The sequence below is a fragment of the Staurois parvus genome, unplaced genomic scaffold (genome assembly GCF_062004578.1).
Source record: "Staurois parvus isolate SC_StPar_1 unplaced genomic scaffold, SC_StPar_1.0 ptg001317l, whole genome shotgun sequence".
NCBI lineage: Eukaryota > Metazoa > Chordata > Amphibia > Anura > Ranidae > Staurois > Staurois parvus.
This window is the reverse complement of record NW_028319113.1, coordinates 214,982-233,712: the sequence shown is the minus strand read 5'-3', so window position 1 is coordinate 233,712 and position 18,731 is coordinate 214,982. Positions and strand designations below refer to the sequence as shown.

The following is an 18,731-nucleotide window of genomic DNA, read 5'->3' as shown; positions in this document are numbered from 1 at the left end:
AGGGTCTAGCAGGACCCCATGGTTGCTCCTGAGCAGCCTCCAGGACCAGTGCAGCACACCATGTATTACATTATAACAAACCACCATAAAGTTCAGTGCTCCTATATCACAAAAGGTTAAAATAGGGGAAGATCTTTTGGTGTTCATCAAGACTCTATAAAGTTTTGGTAATTCCCTATAACTCATCATTTATCATTAAAAACCAAACCAGTCTGAATGCAGACTCTGTGATGCAAAACGTAAAGCAAAATAGATGATATCTTTTCCTCCCATTTAAATTTTAATCAAACTAGTTCCATCAGTACATCACAATATGTAAAATATAAACATGTTTGGAAAACTATATAAATGCACAGCACCTGTGTAAAACACTCATCGGCCAGCCAGAGTCACAGCTGTAACCACAGCTTTGCCTATATTTCCTGAAGCAAGATCCCAAATGACTTTTTAACTATGCAGTCATTACAGTCCATTGTCCTGGTTATTTTTACGACTGTCTTGTCGGTTAATGTCATCCTGGGGTTGGCACTCAGTGGATTCATAGTATTGATGAACTGCAAGGCCTGGATGAGGAATAGATATCTTCGTACGGGAGACAAAATTGTCACCAGCCTGTGCATCTCCAGGTGGTTCTTCCAGGGATTGTATGGCATACATCACATCATGCAATGGCTTTTGCCAAGAGTGTTCTTTCTGGGTTATGCCAACCAAGTTTGCGTCCTGGGCAGAATAATCCTGAACTATATTACTATTTGGCTGGCCAGTCTACTCTGTGTTTATTACTGTGTGAAGATTACAAACTACAAGCATGTTGTGTTCCTCTATCTCAAGGCAAGGATGTCCAAGCTGGTGCCATGGTGCATTGGACTCTCTGTGGTTTTATCCATGTTGTTAAGTCTGCCTTATGGATGGTTGGTCTTCTTCACCTCGGACTATACAGGCAAAATAATTGACGACTTGCAAAACACAACAAAGCGAAAAAGGGAAGGCCCCTACGTATACTTCGTAGGTTCCTCACCACCATTCATTATATTTACCATTGCATTCTTCTTGACCGTACCATCTCTATGCAGGCACATAAAAAACATGAGCGGCGTTGAGGCAAGTTTTCGGAATCCAGACATGCAAGCCCATTATAACGCAATAAAAAGCATGGCTGCCTTTTTTGTACTTCATATCCTCTTCATTTTGTGTATAAATATAACATTCTCAGGTTTGATGGAAATCGGGATCCCGTATAATACAGCCAGTTTTGTATTGTCTACTTTCTATCCATTTTTGCATTCTGCTGTCATCATCTTCTACAACAGGAAACTTAAGAAAGGATTTCTTGACCTCTTCATGTGTGTTTTAAGATTTTCTCATGAGAAAAAAAATAATCACACCTTGAATCTAGATGAAAATAGATAAATCAATACCTTGGAGGACATACTAAAATATAAGATTGTAAACTAAAATATATTTACTTTTACAAATTGTTTAATCTTCCCTGTATTATTACTTTGTAGAGATCAAAATGAAAATGTAACTTTGTAGAGATGACTCCTCATTTTTTGAGTCGTTGGGACAGGAAATTAAGGGAAATCACACCAATGGGACACAGACAGCAAAAAATGACCTTTCCTATTCTAGAACACTAGATCTGGTGAGAATCGTAGTTGGGTGTCTTGTCTGATATAAGACATAAGGCAACTCTCTGAAGAACAGGAGTAGTAGCTCAGATCTTTTTTCAAGAGCTCTAGAGGTGCATGGAGGAAAGCATCAAACTTGCTATATTTTTCCATTTAGTGTTGTATAAATTAGAAAGCCAACACATTATAGTCATGAACACAGAGCCAATGAAAGTGGCTCTGTACTTTATGATCCCTTTGAACCAATTACAGTCATCCCCAAGTAGTAAATGACTTCCTTCATTGTGAATGGGCTGAATGTTTGTAAACACTGCAGGATGGAGGATTGTGACAGATAGTAGTTGGGGGTGTCATGGGTCTTAACGTGTCATTGACCACCAATGATGATGAGGTCATTTTTTTTTTTTTAGCTTGTAGGGGTTTAACGTGCCACTAACCAGCAGTGATTGTTATATGGCTTTTTAGAGGACTGATTGACCTATCCACCTTGATCCACTAACTCACAGGTGTCAAACTGGTGGCCCTCCAGCTGTTGTCAGACTACACGTCCCATGAGGCACTGCAAGATTGACAGTTACAAGCATGGCTCCCAAAGGTGGAGGAATGATGGGACTTGTAGTTTTGCAACAGCTGAAGGGCCACCAGTTTGACACCCCTGCACTAACTGATCTGTGACTGCTGCCTCACTCAACTGGCCTCGACTAGCCCAATGTACACCATTCAAAACACTGACTTCAACATACAGAGCCATCCAAGCCATACTGCCCCCAGCTACATCACCATCCTCATCTCAACATATTTCCCAAATCATCCACTTCTTTCCTCCCAAGACCTTATTCTCTGTAGCTCTCTCTAGCCCTCATCACCTCCTCCCATGCTCACCTCCAGGACTTCTCCAGAACCTCTCTCATTCTCTAAATCTCCCTACCCTAATCTACCCAGTTATCTACTACCCTGCCGTCTTTAGGCAATCTCTAAAAATGTATTGATTCAGAGAAGCCCACCCCACCCCACCTCCACCTAAAAGGTGTTGACCATTCCATCAGCTCATCCCCCACAGCTATTACCTTTTGTACCACCTCACCCTTTTAGATTGTAAGCTCCATAAGCAGAACCCTCCTAAAATTGAAGGATTTATATTGTGAAGTGTTGTGCAAACTGTGGGTGCTATCCTGTATAATAATATTAGTAATATTAAGAGTGCCACTGACTATCAATAGATGTGGGATTTTTTTAACCACTTCTGGACTGCCCACCCACAATACACTGCAGCCTGTGCAGGCAAAGCATAGTACTGATATGTCACTGCCTGCTTTCTGTTTTTTCTGTGTCCCCCTCCCAGCCGACACCCACTGTGATTGTACACAGTGGGAGTCTGTTATCAAGTCCCAGCCAACGATTCATGACCAGGACCTGCTGATCGGCTGTGTACAATCACAGCCCAGAGCCCTGTGTGGACAATCAATACAGAGCTCTGTACAGTGGGAACGATCTCTCCGTTACTCATCTCTGCAACGGATGAGAAACTAAGAGATCTATTAGTAAAAGCAGCACACACACACACATTACACACATTGTTAGGCACACATTTAACCCCTTGATCGCCCTAGATGTTAACCCCTTCCCAGCCAGTGTCATTAGTACACTGACAGTGTATAGTATTAGCAATGCATTAGTGTCGCTGGTGATGTCAGTTGCAGTTAGTCAGTTCCCCCCAGCGTCAGTTAGTGTCAGATTGCCCGCCGCACTATTGCAGTCCCATTGTAAGTCACTGATCACCACCATTAGTAATATAAAAAAAAATTTCCGATATATATACCATAGTTTGTAGCTATAACTTTCACGCAAAAATCAATATACACTTAGCAGGATTTTTCTTTAACAAAGACATGTTTGGCCAAAATTTATGAAGAAATTAGATATTTTTTTTTATTGGATATGTTTATAGCAGAAAGTAAAAAACATATATATATATATATATATATATATATATTTTTTTTTTTTTTTTTCAAAATATTTGGTCATTTTTTAATTTATATCGCAAAAAACCCAGTGGTGATCAAATACCACAAAAAGAAAGCCCTATTTGTGTGAAAAATTATACAAATTTAATTTCGGTACAGCGCAATTACCAGTTAAAGCAGCGCAGTGCTAAATAAGAAAAAATGGCCTGGTCATGAAGGGGGTAAAAACTTCTAGAGTTCAAGTAGTTAAAGCGGAGTTCCACCTGAAAAAAAAATAACTAAAAGTCAGCAGCTACAAAAACTGTAGCTGCTGACTTTTAAAATACAGCCACTTACCTGTCCCTCAGTCCAGCGATGTCCTCACCACCGCTGGTTTCGCCGGCCGTCTTCTCTCCCTGGTGCCGCCATCTTCAGTGTGGGCACCCGGCTGTGACAGCTTGCGGCTTCACTGCCGGGTGCCCACTGCGCATGTGCGAGAAGTGCTGCGCTTTGTGAATGGCCCCGTAGTCTTCGGGGACCTGTTACGTGTCCCACAAGGGAGGACAACTTCCACTTCCGATCATATAGGCGATCGCAGCGGAAATGGAAGTGGGTACCTGTCAAATTCGGGTATCCGCTCCCCAAAGGTGCCAATCCTTAATGGGGAGCGGGAAGCAAAGGCTTAAAGCGGAATTTCCCCTTCTGGGTGGAGCTCCGTTTTAAAGATGGGAGTTTTAAGGGCCACTGAGCACCAATGATTGTAGGATTGTTTTTGGGGGAGTTTAAAATGCACCTGACCACCATTGATTGTGAGATCCAATTCCAATTGGGCAAATCCAATTTAGAATTTCTGTACATTTTTATTTAAAGAGTAGTAAGAAAGTCAGGTACATAGTACACAGCTCATATTAGGGCTAGAAGTTGCATATCATACGCATTTTCCTATTATTGCATCAACACTTTCTAAATTTTCCCTTGGAGGCTTCCTCAAAAAAGAAAGGTTACTTCAGGTCTTAATATATTGTGTATGTCATTATTAACTCTTTCCCAATGGCCATAGGCATATATGCGGATTCTTGGTGGGTGGCCCTCTACGCCGAGAGGCACAGTTACCGGTGGCTAATGGAAAGCTCTGGATCTCTACTTGCGACCGGAAGCTTTCTGATCATGTGATCACAGTGACTGCAAATCCCGTCCCACCTCCCGACATCTGAAACTCCTTGGGGCTCTGTGAGACACTGGCACCAAGGGGTTACCATATAGGCGTTATCCAAATTTCGATGTCTTGATTTATGTACCTTGTGAAAACCCAGTTTTGGCCTTTTTTACCTTTTATATATTAAAAATAAAAAAATTGGCTATTAAATATCACCAAATGAAAGGTCTATCTGTCTCAAAAATTATTTACAATTCATTTGGGTAATTCTCGGAAAAACTAATACAGCAAAAATTGGCAAAATTGGACGGGTAATAAAGAGGTATTACAGACTGGTATTCAAGTGGTAAATAAAGAGGGAAATATAACTTTTCATTGATAAACATACAGTTGTAATATTTTTCTAAGAAAGAAAAGCATTTTGATTCCATCACAAGCCTAATCAGGACCAGGGGCGGGCTGACAACTCATGGGGTCTGTGGGCAATAGGGGATCATGGGGCCCCTGTGTCCTTGCCCAAACTCAAAAAAGCCTATGAAAAAGGTACCAGGGGCATTTCATGGGGCCCCCTACTGACCCTGGGCCCTCGGGCAGTGCCAGAGTTTCCAAATGGTCAGTCCGCCCCTGATCAGGACCAACTCTATTTAAAGTGTTATTAAACCCAAAAGCAAATGTTTATTATATTGCAGCTCACCAATTCTTAGATGTGATGGCTGCTTTAGTCTTCTTTTTAGGCTTTCTTTCCATTTTAATCTGGTGATCCAACCAGTAAATCTGGCAGAACAAGCTCTCATGCAGTTATAGAGATGAAACAAACCATTTATCACTGAAAGGCATTCTTATAATGATCATCTTTTATTTATTTGCGTAAAACCTTTATGTCAAAGGAAACAAAAAAAATGGTAACTGCTTTACTTTGGCTTCAGTTTGTTATTGTATTTGAATCTGCTAGTACAGCTAGGCACTGTAATACAGAAGGTATGTTACTGGCCAGATCAGCAGGTAAAAACAGAGGGGAGAAAAGCCTATAAAAATAAAACTAATGCAGCCACCATATAATGATTGGTAAGCTGCAATATATTATATTTTTGGTTTAATACTGCTTTAAACTACTAAGTATTGCATGTTTTGCTAAGGTGACACAGAACATTTTAGTAGACCTATCAAAAATGGTTGTCTTTACAATATGCAGTGTTAAAAAAAATATAAGAAAAAAAATGTTAACCACTTGATGTCCAGGCAATATTTTAAAATGTTTACACGCATGGTAAAATGTTCATTATTTTTTTTGGTAGAAAATTACTTAAAACCCGCAAATGATAATATATTTTCTGAAAGCAGAGGTCCTGTAGGATAAAATGTTGGCAATTGCAATTTTTTATGTCACACGATACTTTCCCAAAATGCATATCTTTAGAAAAACAATATACTGAAATGAATTTTAGTGCAAACAAACTGTCAGGGCTGGGCTCCTGCTACTTAACAAGCAGATCTTTTCTTTTAGTGTTCAGAAGCTGCTCAGCTGTCGATTAATTACCAGCCACTCGTTGTCTCCACAGTGACTCACCTAGGTATCATTACCTGTCTCATTAGTCCAGCCTACAGCCAGACCTTTTTGATATTTTAGCACCTCAGGTCATTTCCGCCTTGCCATTGCGTGGTCTATGATCTCCAGTGTGTTCCTGCCTGTGTTTCAGTGTACAACTCGGTCTGGCTGACTTCTCTTCTGGTTCCTGTTCCTGATTGTTGGCTCCTGACTACAGTCACTTCTGGTTTCCTGATCCTGGCTTGTCTGATAACCCCGCTCTGGCATCCAAACCCTGGCTTCTTTTTTGACTAAGTTCCTGATCTATGTTATATTTGCTATTTCTTTAAAGGTGTGATTTTAACTGCACTTTCTGTGTCCGCCTGGTTTATGGTTCCTGACACAAACTTAATATAATACAGATATTTTGGTAAAATATAAAATATGGAGTTGTGTTGATTAAATAGAAACCAAGAATGTGAAGCCTTAAAATTTCAGGCTGTGAATTGGAGATAAATTTTGTTACTCAAAATTGTTCATAGGCCTTTACAGATTATCAATTTAGAATTAACCATGAATTGTGGACCTAGAATTATTGGTTTTACAACAGGATTTGTGGTAAGACCTAAAATGTGTGGTGCAGTTGTTGTTTACATACAGTGGGGCACAAAAGTATTTAGTCAGCCACCAATTGTGCAAGTTCTCCCACTTAAAAAGATGAGAGAGGCCTGTAATTGGAATCATAGGTAGACCTCAACTATGAGAGACAAAATGAGAAAAAAAATCCAGACAATCACATTGGCTAATTTGGAAAGAATTTATTTGCAATTTCTGGTGGAAAATAAGTATTTGGTCAATATGAAAAAGTTAATCTCAATACTTTGTTATATATCCTTTGTTGGCAATGACAGAGGTCAAACGTTTCCTGTAAGTCTTCACAAGGTTGGCACACACTGTTGCTGGTATGTTGGCCCATTCCTCCATGCAGATCTCCTCTAGAGCAGTGATGTTTTGGGGCTGTTGCTGGACTTTCAACTCCCTCCAAAGGTTTTCTATGGGTTTGAGATCTGGAGACTGGCTAGGCCACTCCAGGACCTTGAAATGCTTTTTACGAAGCCACTCCTTCGTTGCCCGGGCGGTATGTTTGGAATCATTGTCATGTTGGAAGACCCAGCCACGTTTCATCTTCAATGCCCTTGCTGATGGAAGGAGGTTTGCACTCAATATCTTACGATACATGGCCCCATTCATTCTGTCCTGTACATGGATCAGTCGTCCTGGTCCCTTTGCGGAGAAACAGCCCCAAAGCATGATGTTGCCACCCCCATGCTTCACAGTAGGTATGGTGTTCTTTGGATGCAACTCAGCATTCTCTCTCCTCCAAACACGACGAGTTGTGTTTCTACCAAACAGTTCTATTTTGGTTTCATCTGACCATATGACATTCTCCCAATCCTCTTCTGGATCATCCAAATGCTCTCTAGCAAACTTCAGACGGGCCCGGACATGTATTGGCTTAAGCAGGGGGACACGTCTGGCACTGCAGGATCTGAGTCCCTGGCGGCATAGTGTGTTACTGATGGTAGCCTTTGTTACGTTGGTCCCAGCTCTCTGCAGGTCATTCACTAGGTCCCCCCATGTGGTCCTGCTCACCTCTCTTGTGATCATTTTGACCCCACTGGGTGAGATCTTGCGTGGAGCCCCAGATCGGGGGAGATTATTAGTGGTCTTGTATGTCTTCCATTTTCTAATTATTGCTCCCACAGTTGATTTGTTCACACCAAGCTGGTTGCCTATTGCAGATTTAGTCTTCCCAGCCTGGTGCAGGTCTACAATTTTGTTTCTGGTGTCCTTCGACAGCTCTTTGGTCTTCACCATAGTGGAGTTTGGAGTGTGACTGTTTGAGGTTGTGGACAGGTGTCTTTTATACTGATAACAAGTTCAAACAGGTGCCATTGATACAGGTAATGAGTGCAGGACAGAGGAGCCTCTTAAAGAAGAAGGTACAGGTCTGTGAGACAGAAATCTTGCTTGTTTGTAGGTGACCAAATACTTATTTTCCACCATAATTTGCCAATAAATTCTTTCCAAATCAGCCAATGTGATTGTCTGGATTTTTTTTTCTCATTTTCTCTCATAGTTGAGGTCTACCTATGATGCCAATTACAGGTCTCTCTCATCTTTTTAAGTGGGAGAACTTGCACAATTGGTGGCTGACTAAATACTTTTTTGCCCCACTGTACATGTACCTGACCTACATTTGTGTTTCCATTTGCATGTCTGCAAGCTATTACAGTAATCACTGAAGTAGGGGTCCCTCACAGCAGGAGTAAGAGTCATATACACAAGAGGGGACTTGGCAGTGAAGAGGACAGTAGGTCCTGGGAGGGAGGTCACTGTAGGATGTACTAGATACTTATAACTTTTTTTTTTTTTTTATAACTTTTTTTTTTCTGTGGTTGAACTGGATGGACTTTTGTCTTTTTTCAGCCAAACTAACTATGTAACTATGTAACATCCTTGATGCCTAAGAGAAAACAATTGTTCTCCTTATGCCCTCGTCACTGCATACAGTGCGATTGTATGTGATGTATAAAAATGTAGCATGTCTGCAATTTTATGCATTGCAACATACAAAAAAAGCTACAATGTGCAATAGCGCAGGCCACTGTGCTATTGAGCATAGAGGTAAATTATGTTTTTTTCTTAACATAAAGTTTAAAAAAACAGAAAAAAAAAAACAAAAGTCTGTGAAACTAAAAAATTGTCTTTTTCAGTGGGGCTGGTCATGCACTGCAGGGATAAATTGCTAGTTTTGGCATAGGAATTCTGACTCCAACTCTTGTGTTATTGACTTATCCCTTGCTGAGACCACTATGCCTGGCCTGTATAAGCAGATACAATCACCACAGACAGTCTTTATTAAATAGCTGAACTCACCAAACACCTGTTTTTCTCATCTATGAATCTTTATTGTAATGCAGGAGGTACATCAGACAACAAGATGTAGCAGATGAATGAAAGGATGGTATTTGCAGGTCATAACATGGTAATGTGTTCCCAGATGCGAGCAGATTATATGTGACCTACAGACTAGCAGCCATATTTATCCCAAGAATTCAGAGTGAAAAGAGGAATTACATCACTAGCTAATGGAAGCTGACAGGATGGAAGAGAGAAAAAGAAGGTGCCATAACCAAAATATCCACAATATGGCAGCATATCAACATTAACCATAACTATTGTCAGGAATGGACTTGCCAGTAATGGTGGGACTCACCTGCCTTGTGGGCTGCAGTACCAGGGCTAACCAGCGGGTGCTCCCAGCAATCAGAGACTCAACCCTGCAGCCAGCCAAACACCTGAAGCTGATTATGCAGGTGTATTTAAGGGATGGCCAGACCTGCAGTCTCTGCCTTGGTGTGTGTTTTTCCTGGGCCCTGTATCTTGTTACCTGCATCCCTGTTCCTGTTCCTGTCCCTGTCCCTGTCTGACTGATTCGTTGCTGACCCTGCCTAATCCGGACCTCTGCTGACTTCTCCTGTTTGATCCCTGGCTTGTGACCCCGACCATTCTCTGCCTGACCTCCTGTACCTACCTGCCCGATTGTTATTGACCTGGCCTGCCTGACGACGCTTGCATTGTATGTACTGTTATCTGTGGGTGGTTTGGTTCATTTGCACTGTGTTATGTTTTAGTATTGCACTGCGTTTATGTTTGTATTGTTAGTCTTTAATAAATTATATTGTTTATAACTTATCTGAAGCCTGCGTTTCCCTGCGTCAGTCACATACCTCTGGTCATACCCTGGAGCTCTGACAACTATGCATTGCATTATATTGTTACACAATACGTATAACAGCAGAAAAGGGTAATAAAAAAAGAAGATGTGTGTGAAATTATGCCAAAAAATTATTACTATAAAATACCAAATTAACACAGATCAAAATTGTGCTAACCATAGACGTGTGTAGTTATAATCCAATATCACCACATAGTAGTCTTCATATAGAGGTACAGGAATAAAACTGTGATACAAATCCACCAATTGTGATCCGATTCACATAGGAAGTTCAATTCAGTGAGATAAGATTGGGTAACAGCAGACATCTCCCCTGAACCCATTTTGGGCACACACTCATTGCTTTTCCTGGTGCACCTGATGGCATCAGAATGACGAAATGCGTAGAGCCAGGCTTGGTAGCATGCTGCTCAAGAGAAAGAGGTTTCCTTGCATCTGGGGGTATCTGTATATTGATGATGTTAGAGCTATCTACCCGAACAGTTTTGGAATGGTTTTAAAGTGATATTGGCGATTTTATTCAGTTATTATGTGAGCACATTTTCTTCTTTCTTTTCCTAATTAAGATACCTCAGTAAGTCAGTTTTTGTATCCTTGCTTGCAGCTTTAGTTTTAGTTCACTGCTGGTGAACAGAGTCACATTTTTCACAAAAAAGAAAATGTACTTACTTGATCTTCTGCTCCTCTCCACAGCTTGATTGGTCTTCTAAGCTTTTTTCCCCCCTATGCTACACCAGTCTAGGGTCCCTATGTCATCAAGACTAAAGCAGGGTTCATAGCTCTGCATTGGCTGTGATGACAGCCAGGGACAATCCACTGCTGGAGCATGGGGGAGCACCATCTGCTGAGGGAGCGGAGGATCTGGTAAAACTGTAAAACTGTTTCTCCTCTTCCCTAGTTAAAATAAGCTATTAACCCTTTCAGTGTGAGTCCAGCCCCATTGCAAAAGATAATTTTTCAGCTGTTTAGGGCTTTAAGTGTTACCCATTAAAATGATTAAGTAAAGGGGTTGGGGGAGTTTAGAGAACAGGGACTTTGCTGCACACACTTTCATTTTAACTTGTTTTTTGCAAAGCCCTACACCAAGAGTTAACAGCACCCAGTATCTATTGGTTTACTCTGGCTGATTGCTATGTGCACTGCTTGAACCTGGCCAGTGGTGAGATCTCCCAACAAAAGCACAAAACCAGACAAGGAAGCATGGGACACAAAAATATCTAAAAAAACAAAAATAATTCTGGGGTGCAACACTAGATGGATTGCCAGCAGGGTGAAGGAGGACCTAATTCCTCTATATAGATCCTTATATCACTAAAGGGATCACCGGCAGGAGGAAGGAGGTCCTGATCTCTCTATATAGATCTTTAGTTATCACTAGAGGGGTCACCAGCAGGAGGAAGGAGGTCCTGATTCCTCTATATAGATCTTCATATCACTAGAGGGATCACCAGCAGGAAGAAGGAGGTCCTGATTCCTCTATATAGATCTTAATATCACTAGTGGGATCACCAGCAGGAGGAAGGAGGTCCTGATTCCTCTATATAGATCTTTATATCACTAGTGGGATCACCAGCAGGAGGAAGGAGGTCCTGATTCCTCTATATAGATCTTTATATCACTAGAGGGATCACCAGCAGGAGGAAGGAGGTCCTGATTCCTCCATATAGCTCTTACATCACTAGACGGATCACCAGCAGGAGGAAGGAAGTCCTGATTCCTATATTTAGATCTTTCTATCTTTAGTGGGTTCACCAGCAGGAGGAAAAAGGTCCTGATTCCTCTGTATAGATTGTTAGCTATCATTAGAGGGATCACCAACAGGAAGAAGGAGGTCCTGACTCCTCTATATGGATCTTTATATAACTAGAGCGATCACCTCTAGGAAGAGGGAGGTCCTGATTTCCCTATATAGATCTTTATATCACTGGAGGGATCATCAGCAGGAGGAAGGAGGTCCTGATTCCTCTATATAGATCTTTATATCACTAGAGGGTCACCAGAAGGAGGAAGGAAGTCCTGATTCCTCTAAATACAGTACATCTTTATACCACTAGAGGAATCACCAGCAGCAGGAAGGAGGTCCTGATTCCCCTATGGCACATGTCTCAAACATAAGGCCCATGGGTTTAATCCGGCACACCCGGTAATTTCATGTGGTCCTCACACCTCTCCTGCAGCTGCAACACCACTCTTGTATCTGCCCCCACCTTGTCTCAGCAGTCGGCAGCAGAGAGGAAGACAGATCCTGTGCTTCTCTGTGCAGCTGTGGAGAAGTTCATCTCTGTGCCCCTCCCACCTGTCTCAACAGTCAGCAGCAAAGACTAGTACAGAACTGCTCCTACAGATCCTGTGCCTCTCTGTGCAGTTGCAGCCCTCCTAGCTTCCACCTCCCCTTGTCTCCTCATTCAGCAGAGTCTGGCAGCTGACTCCAGCCCTCCTCTGGCAGACCCTACATGTTTTGCTTCCCAGCTCTGACCCCTCCAATTGAGGAGAGCCAAAAGACTTGAAGGCCACAGAACACCCCTCCCCCAACATAAGGGCAGGCCCCATTAACCTGCAACCTTGGTATCTGTGCAAAGACAAAAAAAAATCCCACATATGCAGTGTAAGTGCTTGTAAATGAATATTGAAATACAAAAAAGTGCTAATGTGCAATACACACAATGGGCATTTAGCCAGTATATAAATTGCTATGTCAATTGCTATGGATGTGTCCTAGAGCCAATTAAAGCATGATGTGGGGCAATCGAAAGTGCTTTTTCTGGCACCCCTAGGACGCCACCCCAAGGGGGCACATCACTGGTAGCTCCTTGCACCTCCTAGCCCCAGGCAAGCCAAATTCAGTAGAACTTATGGAGAGCCTTGCCTTCACCTGGAGACAAGCTTTGTGAAGCAAGCCGGATTAAACCTGGAAGGAAACAAAACCAATTCATCCTTCCCACCTTATTACATCAGGAAAATACTAACCGGTGCTCCCCCCCATCCTCTCGATCCAAGGGACACCAGCTTTCTTCCTGATCTGAGCCAAAAGGCAGAGAAACGATGAGAAAATAAAGTACTGCCTCCACCAGTATGGCCACCCCCCATACAAAGGTGCACTACAGAATAAGACATGGTAAGCCAGTGATGGAGAAAGATCAACTGAAGGGAGACCCCGGATAATACTGGTGAACAACGAATAATCTTCCCCCACCCCCTATTGTCTTTTTCTGGTCACAGCTTCCCAAGTTGAGTCACTCATTAATATGTAAATCCACCAGGAAAAGGAATTAAACCTTTAAATACATTTAGGACATGAATAATGCCCAAGAGCAGTGGTCTCCAAACTGTGGCCCGGGGGCCAGATGCGGCCCTTTGCTTGCCTATGTCTGGCTCTTGAGACATTATTCTTGTCACTGATGCCAACAATGCGGCACTATTTTTTCCACTGCAAGTGTACAATCCAATCGCACACATTCCTGCATTAAAAATGGCTGTGTGTATAAGTGAGTGCTGCAGCGACTGTCAGCTGGAACTGAATAGAATCAGCAAGGGAGAATGTCACCAGCACAACGAGGATCACCAATATGGGTCTAAACGTTTTAATGAACGATTACATAGTTACAGCAAGGCAACGTTTCGGAGTCTCGCAGGACCCCTTCATCAGGCATGTGACAAATTGTGACAGAAACTGGAGAACTATTTAAGAAAACCATCCACCAATCAGAGTGAAGTAAGATGATCCTGGCCCCAACCCATGATTCTTTCCACTGACACCAACGATGGGGCATGATTCCTTCCACTGACATCAATAATGGGGCACTATTTCTCCCCCTAATACCAAGGATTGGGGCATTGGTAACAATCTGGCCCCTCTAAAGTCCGAAGGACATTAAACTGGCCCTTTGTGTAGAAAGTTTAGAGACCCCCTACCCAAGAGGATAGTTTTGTTTTCAATATAAGATCAAGAACAAGGGAATGTGACCTCAAACTAGCAGGATGAACGTTCAAAACTAACCTTAGAAAATGTTATTTTACCAAAAGAGTAGTTGATTATTTGAAGCTTGGAGGGGACTTCCAGCAGAGGTAGTGAATCAGTCAACAGTAAGTGAATTTAAACATTCTTGGGATGAACTTAGATCTACAGTATACTCGAACAAAATGGCAAAAACAAAATACCCCCCCCCCCACCCCACCACCAAAATGAAAAACAAATGAAAAAAACTGACTTGATAGTCCACTTGACCTATTTCTGCTAGCAATAAAAAATTAATTACAGCAGCACAAAATTTTCAAAATATAGCATGAACATATGCACAGTTCATATATGAATAAAGTGCGAAAAAAAATGCTTACTTATGAACCATATATCAATTAAAGCGCAAACGCAAAATACACTATAAGTCGAAAATACAAATGCAGTTAGAAAAAAACTGAAAACCGGTTCATAAAATTTACACAACTTGTTGTATAACAGTTTATATGCTAGCTCAGTGTACTTCCACTCTTCTAAATTCCAAGTGTAGACCAGTGTTTCCATTATGTTGCACCCCAGTTGAAAGAGCCTGTTACCAAATGGCGTAGACCATTAAATTGTAGATGGTCAACGACATTCAGGCTAATTTCCAAGTGTAGACCAGTGTTTCCACCACCAAGCACCACCATTAAAGAGCCTCTTACCAGATGATGTGGAACTTAAATTATACTGTAAATGGTCTACAGCGCACAAATGTCCTGATGTGAACTGCGTTTCAAGTATGGACCTCCTCCATCTCTCCTGGCATCACTACCAAGGGAAAAAACGGTACAGATCCATCGTGACGGATGTAATGACTAAGTCTTTATTACAAACTTGCAAATTACACCCATAAACAAATACGGCCAAAAATATACATCACTACAGTAATTTATTTCATGTGTAGCAAGTTGATCTTCAGTGCTGCCCTCCTGTCGGACTGCATGCGTGATGACGTCATGTTGTAGCCACGCCATGGAAACACTGGTCTACAGAAGAGTGGAAGCACACTGAGCTAGCATATGAACATTTTTTTGTTTGTTATGGTTAACCTGGATGGACTTTTGTATTTTTTCAGCGAGACTAACTATGTAACTATGTAACTGTTATAGAGCAATTTGTGGAAATTTTATGAACAGGTTTTGAGTTTGTTTTACCGCATTTGTATTTTAATTTATAGTGTGTTTTGCACATTCACTTTAATTGGTATACAGTATGGTTCACAAGTAAGCATCTTTTTTGCGTTTTTATTTATACGTGAATTGTGTGTATATTCACGTTATAGCTTGAATATGTAGTACTGCTGTGATTTATTTTTCATTTCTATTTAAATGGTATCACAACTGTTAGGTGGCTGCTTTATCCTGTGCACATTTTTCATCCCAGTGTAGATTATTCTTTGATTTTATTTTTCTCTTCTATGCTTCTATGGCAGGATCATCAGATATTATTTTTAAAAAGATTGAAAAGTACTTTTAAATCAGTTTAAAATGTGGAGGTTGTATGAGCTTTTAGTGATTCGGGTTAGATCTACTGTACTTTAGCTTTTATGGAAAAAAGGATATTTAGAGATGTCAATACTGAAATGTACTATTTGTTGTCTAAACAGACAATGGGACTTATTTCTTTAAAAAGTTGGGAAACTTCACATAATGAACTGTGAATATTCACTTCAATTATCCAATCATGTGTAAAAGCAAATTTCCGTTTACTAATCTGCTCATGTGTGGGTTTTCAGCGTGAAGAGAAGTTTATTTTTCATTGATGATTTGGATAATTAAAGTGAATATTCACAGAATTGTTTATGTGAAGATTCTCATCTTTTTTTAAATGAATCACCTCAATTGTTTTAACATCTACTACAAAGCATTTGTTTTATTATACTCTATATTGGAGGATTATCTATCTATCTATCTATCTATCTATCTATCTATCTATCTATCTATCTATCTATCTATCCCATATCTATCTATCCCATATCTATCTATCTATCTATCTATCTATCTATCTATCTATCTATCTATCTATCCTTCTCATATCTATCTATCTATCTATCTATCTATCTATCTATCTATCCTTCTCATATCTATCCATCTATCTATCTATCTATCTATCTATCTATCTATCTATCTATCTATCCTTTAATCCTTTATATATATATATATATCCTTCTATATTGGAGGACTATATTGCAGGATTATATATATATATATATATATATACAGTATATATATATAGATATATATATACTATATGTACAGTAGTACATTTGAAACAATCCATGTAACTCCTTGGCTGCAATTATAATAAACCAAAAATAAATGCAGTCTCAATAATGCAAAACAAACATTTTGTTTTTTTTTATTTAAATATTAATCAAACTAGTACAAGGATACCAGGAACCTGTAAACCACTAGGGTTTGGAACATTCGGTATATAGATTGTGTCTAGGTAATGCACGCTTTCCTTACTTGCCAGGACAGCCACAGCTGAATAATGGAGTCCATTTTTCAGGCGTTTTTAAAATTTGCTTTATTGGTTAATATTTTTCTGGGCATGACACTCAATGGATTCATAGTGCTAATGAAGTGCAAGACCTGGATGAGGAACAATTGCCTTTGCACTGGAGATAAAATTGTCACTAGTCTTTGCCTATCCCGGTTGATCCATCAGGGTCTAGTTGGTGTACATTTCATCTTGCATTCATTTTTGTCAAGAGTCCATCTAAGCTACTTAAGCAATTATTTTGGCCTGGCCAGGATAACGATGAACTATATCTCAATATGGATTGCCAGTCTACTCTGTGTTTATTACTGTGTGAAAATTGCAAACTACAAGAATGTTGTGTTCATCTATCTCAAGGAGAGGATTTCCAAGTTGACACCTTGGTTTCTTGGACTGTGCGTGTTTTTTTCTTTGGTGTTAAGTGTGCCGTATGGGTTACAATTCCTTCCATCTCAATTGAAACCTGCTACAAATGGCATTGTTCAGAACATAACAATACAAACAATTCCAGTGACTTATGTCATAGGTTCCTCACCACCGTTCATTATATTCACCATTGCATTCTTCTTGACTGTTCCATCTCTTTGGAAACACATCAAAAACATGAGCGGTGTTGGGACAAGTTTTAGAAATCCAGACACGAAGACTCATTACAATGCAATCAAAAGCATGGCCATCTTCTTTTTGCTTCATATCTTGTTTACTTTATCTGTCAATTTGGATGTCTCAGGTATGCTGAGGCATGGATCTGTATATAAATCACTCACATCAATGTTGAACATGGTCTATCCTTGCCTGCATTCTGCTGTCATCATCTTCTATAACCCGAAGCTCAAACAGGGATTCCTTGCTATTTTAACATGTGGTTTGAGTTTTGGCCAGTAAAAGGAAATGGCTGATCTTTAGGTACTTGAAGCAAATAGATACATGTAAAGCTTAGGTGACATAATAAAATGTAGAAGTGTGGAAATGTATATTTAAAACAGTGTAGTAGTAGTAGTGTAGTGTTTAATTTTTTGTTATATGGTTTGTGGCAGAAAAGGTTCTTCTCCAAACTAATACCACAAGGTTGGCAACACACAATCATCTAAAATTGTCTTTGTATGCTATAGCATTAACTGTACCCTTCGATGGAAGCAGCTGATTTGGAGGGTTGTCCACAATCTTTTGCCTATATATTGCAGATTTAATTATTTTTTTAATATATATTTTGGCAGTGGCTTAAACAATAACTGCGCTTTTATTATTGTTCTCCTTTGTATATCTACCTTATCCCCAATTCCTCCTCAAAGTCTTATAATTACCTGTCCCTACTAATTGAAGATCTTTGCTGTGTGGCCCATTCAACAAAGATCTCCCACAGGTCTTCTCTTTCCAAACTCCAGCAAAAATCATCTCAAATATCTTCCAGCTGGGCTCTGGTTTTCTTCATCACAATCTCCATTCATACCCCTGAAAAGTTTTGTACCACTGGCATGTAAGATGGACGACCTTTTGATAGAGGTGAATGAGGAGTGTGGACTGCATGGCCATAAGAAGCAGAGCTCTGATGTGAAACATTTGGAGGTCTAGCATGCTCTGCAGTTCTCTTAGAGCAGGGGTAGGCAACCTGCGGCTCTCCAGTTGTTGCAGGACTACAAGTTCCATCATGCCTCTGCAAGTCATAACTGTAACTGTCAGTTTTGTAATGTTGCAATGCCTCATGGGAAATGTAGTTCCACAACAGCTAGAGAGCCGCAGGTTGCCTACCCCTGTCTTAGAGCAACAAGGACATGTAAATGTAAGACTTGGGCTGGGGGTGGAGGAGTGGACATATAAAAGATAACTTTAAAGTCTAGGAACAACTTTTATATGGGGATGAATAAGGCCATCTGTCTGGATTTTATTGGGATCCTTTAGATTTATATTTAGATTTGGGATCCTTTATATTATTTCCCAGTTCTACCTTCCCCCCAAGTCACCAGAGGGAAATTTCCAATACAAACATCTTTTGTTAGCACAGTAGGGAAGGTCTGGAATCTCAGGTTTTTATTGTTGCCTCTACCTTCAGTGATCAAATTTTACCGCACTTCTAATGCTGGTGACACCCTGTGTATAAGAATATGTCAGGGGTCACTAGCAGTAGCAATGATAAAAGCATGGCAAGTAGACAAGCCCTTCTGAAGAACCCACACT

At 40.5% G+C, this 18,731-nt stretch overlaps 1 protein-coding gene across 1 annotated transcript; it reads left to right on the top strand.

Moving 5' to 3' along the window:
• Positions 1 to 453: 453 nt before the first annotated feature.
• LOC149437078 (taste receptor type 2 member 8-like) lies at positions 454 to 1,410 on the top strand. The gene has a single exon (XM_089661157.1). The coding sequence runs from the start codon at positions 454 to 456 to the stop codon at positions 1,408 to 1,410; it is 957 nt and encodes a 318-aa protein (XP_089517283.1).
• The last annotated feature ends 17,321 nt before the right edge of the window (positions 1,411 to 18,731 follow it).